Source organism: Lathyrus oleraceus, chromosome 1 (genome assembly GCF_024323335.1).
Source record: "Lathyrus oleraceus cultivar Zhongwan6 chromosome 1, CAAS_Psat_ZW6_1.0, whole genome shotgun sequence".
NCBI classification, from domain to species: Eukaryota; Viridiplantae; Streptophyta; class Magnoliopsida; order Fabales; family Fabaceae; genus Lathyrus; species Lathyrus oleraceus.
The window spans coordinates 190162500-190168819 of record NC_066579.1 but is presented as its reverse complement, the minus strand read 5'-3'; the positions used below and the strand labels follow the sequence as shown (position 1 = coordinate 190168819).

Below are 6320 nucleotides of genomic sequence, written 5' to 3'. Positions count from 1 at the left end.
ATCATTTGCATTCGCATTCTCAAATCGCGTAGCATTTCCATTCGGTATGGAGCATTACGCCATGGAAAACTCAAACATATGCATACATGTATTAAACCAGATTGGATCATATCCCCAAAAGAGACAGATCATTTTTCAACATCAGTGTAGCACATTTGCAGCAGTTGCTCTTGGCAACATTCAGAATCGATAACCCTAGTGAGATTTATTTTCTCACCAGCCCGTGAAAGGAAAGCTTGATTCCCTTCCGATTTAGTCCCCAACAAGTGCCTTATTTTGACATATGTAAATGTCATCCTTGCGTTACCAGTAAGTGTCGTGTTGATCCCCGTAAATGTCTGTGCTTTCCTTGATGTCGGTAAGCATCATCTTTCGATGTCGGTAAATGTCGAATTCCAATCGTTGGCCATCAGTAAATGGCATGTCTCTCATAGTGTCTACAAAAAATCGTTCTGTCAACACCCGTGTGTGTCCTTTCCTTTTTTTTGGTGTCGGTAAACATCTTTGTTCGATGTCGGTAAACATCTGCCGCTTGTTAACCATCGGTAAATGGTTTTGTCGTTCAAGATTCCCCAGCAGTTTTGTTATCCGTAAATATCGAGTATTTCGTTTTCGCCATCGATAAATGGTTTCGTTTCATAAATGTATTCTTTCCCCAGTGAAGTCAACATCTTTGTTCGATGTCGGTAAACATCGAGTTCTTCCCCAGTCATCGGTAAATGTCTGGTCTTGTTTCACTTGTAAACATCGAGTTCCATCCCAGTCATCGGTAAATGTCTGGTCTTGTTTCACTTGTCATTGTTCGATGTCGGTAAACATCGAGTTCCTTCCCAGTCATCAGTAAATGTCTGGTCTTGTAGCGCTTTCTTTGATATTGGTAAATATCAATTCCCTAGTGGAGTTATCGGTAAATATCAATTCCCCAGTGGAGTCATCGGTAAATGTCTGGTCTTGTTTCACTTGTGAACATCTTTGTTCGATGTCGGTAAACATCAAGTTCTTCCCCAGAGCCGCCATCGGTAAATGGCCTCGCTTTATTTGATATCGGTAAATATCAAATTTGTTTTGAAGCCGCCATCGGTAAATGGCCTCGCTTTCTTTGATATCGGTAAATATAAAATTTGTTTTGAAGCCGCCATCGGTAAATGGCCTCGCTTACCTTGATATCGGTAAATATCAAATTTTGTTTTGAAGCCGCCATCGGTAAATGGCCTTGCTTTCTTTGATATCGGTAAATATCAAATCTGTTTTGAAGCCGCCATCGGTAAATGGCCTCGCTTTCCTTGATTCATCCCCTACAGAGTGCAAATTCTCGGGTTCTTTTGGTATTCAATCCCTATTTACCTTGAAAGTCTGATAGCCGTTGCTTTCATCCGTTCAGGTTCACAGTTGATTGAATAGGGACAGCTGTAGCACCTCAAATTTTCCCCCCTCATTCATGCATTCATTTTAGGTCATTTAACATTTCATATTGCATTTCTTCATGACAATCAGAATTAGCTCCAAGAGTTTATTTTCCAAGAAGTTTGGATATCAAAAGTCAAAAGTCAACTGTTGGTCAAATGGTTAGAGAGTGACTGGAGGTACTTCCAACATGTTCAAATGAGGCCTATTCATCATTCGACATACTACTCTTGAAGGAACAAAGGTCCACTGCGCGGGTTACAAATTTGAAAAGATGACTTGAACTGTCCTGCTCGCTAGGCGAGCAGAAGAGTTCGCCTAGCGAGCCACTGGAGTCTGAACTGTCATGCTCGTTAGGCGAGCAGATTCTTCGCTAGGCGAAGCCTACGCATTTTGAAAATAAAAAAATATAACAGAAAGGATTTTGGACTTGGACTCTCTCATTTGAGCCCACAAAGCCACGAAAATCAGAGGATAAATTCTGAAAATTTCATTGAGCCAAACCCTATTCTATTCCTATTATCCTAGAGAGAGATTCTAACTAATTCAGAGCAGCCTCTAGAGACTGAAGGGATCACCTCTACCAATTCCATCTCATATAAACCCTAAGATTGTTCTGCAAACCCAACGGTGCAATTCAATTTCATTTGATCTCTCCAATCAGGTTTGCCTTATTCCCATTACTTTACGCTTTTAATTTGAAATTCCTAAAGCATGAGGTATTATGGTTGAATCTGGGAGAGTGGGTATAGTTAGGTTTTACATGTGGGTTTAGATATGCATGAATGTGTAACAATACCTTGAATGTTTGATCACTCAGTTTCTGAAATGGATACCATAGGGTTTGGGGTTTCTGAAATCGTACTGTTATCAGAGAAGAACCCAGAACCCGCAGGCATTCGCTAGCACCTCGCTAAGCGAACCTATAGCGAAGCTTCGCTAAGCCTTCGCTAAGCGAAGTAGTAGCGATCGCGACAGTAGTTGCTTTTTTCTGTTTGCTCTCCAATCTGTTATGTGTTTGTTATGACATGTTTTCTATTGCACCGGGGCACATGTTTTAGTACGTATGTCATGTTTTGACGTGTGGATCCTTGCCCCCTGATTTTGCGTATTGATATCCTTTTGATGCATTTGTTTGACAAGAGGTTTAGGCCTCCTATCCTTGGGTGTTTTTGTGAATTTTTGTGAACTTTAATGACATGATTCATGTGGTTACATTTTGATTTGGTGCAACTCTTGATTGCACCCCATCTTGTTTCTCTAACCTGTTTGTTGAGTTTTTTTGTGAGGGCTCACATGACTCCTGAAGAGATAGCTTGCTTGGTATTCCACTTTATTTGTGGGATACCATTTGGAGGTTTATCCAGATTACTTTGCTGACTTGTTTTCTTTGATGATGCTAGCTTGAGAGACCTCTGGGTTTCTTATCTCTTGAGTTGTTGTTACTTCGGATCTTTATCCGTGTGGTAGATCTCTTGATCCCTTTTACATCTTTTCAGCATTTACTGCTTTCTTAGCTGGAAGACCTCGATAGGAGGCAATGTTTTTGTGTGTTTACTTTTGTGCCCAAAGACCTCCAAGAAGAGGCACCAGTGCTAAAGACCTCCATGAAGAGGCAATTGACGGATAAAAGGGATTAGTAGTCAATCCCCCGTTATTCAGTGTGTCGTTCTTTATGCTCGCACTACGTGTCGATGCTTCAGAACAAAAGCCCAAGATCTTTTGTCCGGTCAGTCAGTGGAGAGGGTTCCACCTTTCTGAATCCCCATTTTTTGTCATGAGCTCACCCTGTTCAAGGTTAAGAGCTATGAGGTCTTATCCTCATTACCCTTTTGATCTGCTCACCCTGACGTTCAATGTCAGTGGTTAAGAGCCCGTTTGATTACCTTTCCATGGCTTGTTTGTCGAGGTTGATATGACCCCTCTTGACTAAAGCCCTACCCATGTATGATTGAACCCCCTCGTTGGTGTGTTTATTTTATGCTATATGTTTTGTGTGGTGTGATCGTCTCACCCATAGGATTGCTAGGCTTCATATAGTCTCTCGTCTGCATGTCAATTAAGGTAGCACGGTTCCTTCGTCTAGGACTTCCTTTTTTCATGAGCATTCCTAAAACACAAACGAACTCATTGATTTTTCTTCTCCTAGGAATACGTTAACTCCTTCTACTACAGGCGAGTAAGTCTCCAAAGGTCGAGCATCTGGTAGATTGTGTAGTAACATCGTTCATCTAAAAAACACAAAACCCGTAGTTAGTCGAACTACGTTTTGCTCTGATTCTCATTCCAGATTATATACGTAGGCATAAGACGCGATGTCTTAGCGAGCACACTCCTCTTTAACCCATAGATAGCCGAGCTACGAAGACTCTGATTCTCATATTCAGATGAGATACGTATGCAGTGGATGCGACATCCGTGCCAGTCATTTTCTTTTGACCCCTCTTTTAGTAAATAGTACATTAGATAAACCTGCACCCTTTAGACAAGAACAACAAGAGTGGATCCCGTAGAGTACTACGGATGCGTAGGGGTGCTAATACCTTCCCTTCGCATAATCGACTCCTGAACCCAAGATTTGGTTGCGAGACCTTGTCTTTTCCTTTCCTTTTTCCAAGTTTACTTCGAGCGTTTCCTTTCCCTCCTTTGGGATAAATAACGCACGGTGGCGACTCTTCTGTCATTTCTTTCTCGCCGATTGTTTTTTTCGCAGGTTGCGACAATACATGCATGATTTTACTTCATTAAAGGATATAGAGTTGGATGAGTTTTCCAATGGATCCAACCGCGTCTCATTTCGAGTTACGAAACTCAAGATACACTATTTTTAATATTGTTGAATTTCTCATATCAGCAGATTTCGCTAAGCAAGAATCTCCCTCGTGTGTCATACCCCAATTTTGTCCGGGCATATTTAAATTTTTGTAAAATCGATTTCATTTTTAATTTGCATCATATGGACAACATGACATGCATTCCATCATGAATAATAACTAAAATATTAGTCAGAATAAATTTATTGAAAATACAGACAAATCGGTTGAATCATTTCCTCAAGTACGGACAAAATCAGCGGATAAAAAGTTTCAAATTTAAAATTGCAGACGTCAGTATTATTAATCTACGGTTCATGTAGTTTAACCTGGTGTGCTCGTTGTATTTTTCAGCAGCTGTTTCAGTTGCGTTTTGACCCGCCTGAACCTTTTAACCGGTGCAAACTTATTTCAGAATTTGAAGAAACGTTGTATTTTTTCAATAAGTATATTTTGCATTGATCATTTTCATGCATCCGATTTAATTTTTCGAGCAAATTTTTGCCCAACTTTTATTCATTTTTAGTCGTTTTAATTTTGTTCTTTCGTCAAAATAGTCAGATTGAATAAATAAAATTTTCCATGTTATTATTTTAATTTTATCATGATTATTTAAAAAGTTATGAATTTTATTTGATTCAATTGATTTAAATTATTTTAAAACGATTAAATCATATAAAAACAATATTATAAGCATTTTAATTTATTTAAAAAGATGTGTTTCTTTGTGTGCTTCTTTGATTCAATCTGAATCGTTGATTCAAATTAATCAAAGGCCCATGTTAGCAATCCATACTCATTTCTAATATCCAATCATAAAATAGAAATTTAAATAAATAGTTAAATAAAAAATCAGAAAAGATTAAAAAATATATCTTTCAATCCAATTGCCAGGTGCCACGTGGCAATCTTATCTTCTTGTTACTGGTACATAGCTGGCAAGTGGTCCTCTCTCTCTGCCATTCGCCACTGTCACTGAGTTTAGGTTCCACACACAAACATCACTCTTTCTCCACTTTCATGTTCCTTGCTCTCTAACACCATAATGCTTACTAGTTACCAGCTACTTCATCTCTATTTCCTTCTCACATTCTTCTTCGTATGCTTCCACTCACACTTCACTTCAGGGAAACCAAATGATGGAAAAGTTGTAGCATTTTCTCGGTATGATGCAATTGCTGCTGAACCTCAACCTCAACCTGAAACATATGGAAACTCACCACTTCCCTTAGCTGCTGAGAGAACAAGAAGAAAAGATCCTTTAGACGGCTTCAATGAGTACACTAATGGATGGAATATCAGTGACCACCATTATTGGGCTTCAGTGGCATACACAGCAGTTCCTGTATTCAGCATTGTAGCAATATGGTTCTTAGGCTTTGGCTTCTGTTTATTGCTTCTCATTGTTTGTTACTTCTGTCGTAAATACGAGCCTTATGGTTATTCTCCAACATGCTACACATTTTCCCTTATTCTTCTCATATCGTTCACAATTACAACAATGATTGGATGTGCGGTTCTATATTTTGGCCAAGGTAGTTTTCATCGCAGCACGACATCAACGTTGCAGTATGTGGTATATCAAGCTGATTCTACTGTGGATAAACTAAGGAATGTTTCTGATTTCCTTGCTCAAGCTAAGCAGGTTGGTATCGACCGAGTTTTTCTTCCTGTGGATGTTCAAACTGATATCGATGAGGCAGAAACAGATATCAACGCATCAACGCTTCTGCTACCACAATCTCCATCATCGTCTGCAAAAAACCTGCAACAGAACCACACTTCCATCTTTCTTCACCTTTAACCATTGCCATCACCACTTTAACCGCTCACAGAACCCCCCAGTTCCATCACCAACGACAAAACTTCCTCTCCGATTTGTTGCGTGATTCCACTTTCAACCTTCATCGCTAATAACAATAACAGAAACGGAGACGCTCAGTAATCCTTCACCGACGATTCACGACAACTACCGCAACTGAATCCTCACCTTTTTCATCTCGCTCAAACAATCTCCCAACCTAACACACAATAACGCAGGACAAAATCGATCAGTAATCGAAGGAGAAGAAGAGAAATAGAGTTGGAAAAGAAAAGAAATAA

The 6320-nt window shown here is 39.5% G+C and overlaps 1 protein-coding gene across 1 annotated transcript; it reads left to right on the top strand.

Moving 5' to 3' along the window:
• The first annotated feature begins 5262 nt into the window (after positions 1-5262).
• LOC127098788 (uncharacterized) lies at positions 5263-6021 on the top strand. Its single transcript, XM_051037364.1, has one exon. It carries the CDS (start codon positions 5263-5265, stop codon positions 6019-6021), a length of 759 nt encoding a protein of 252 aa, XP_050893321.1.
• The last annotated feature ends 299 nt before the right edge of the window (positions 6022-6320 follow it).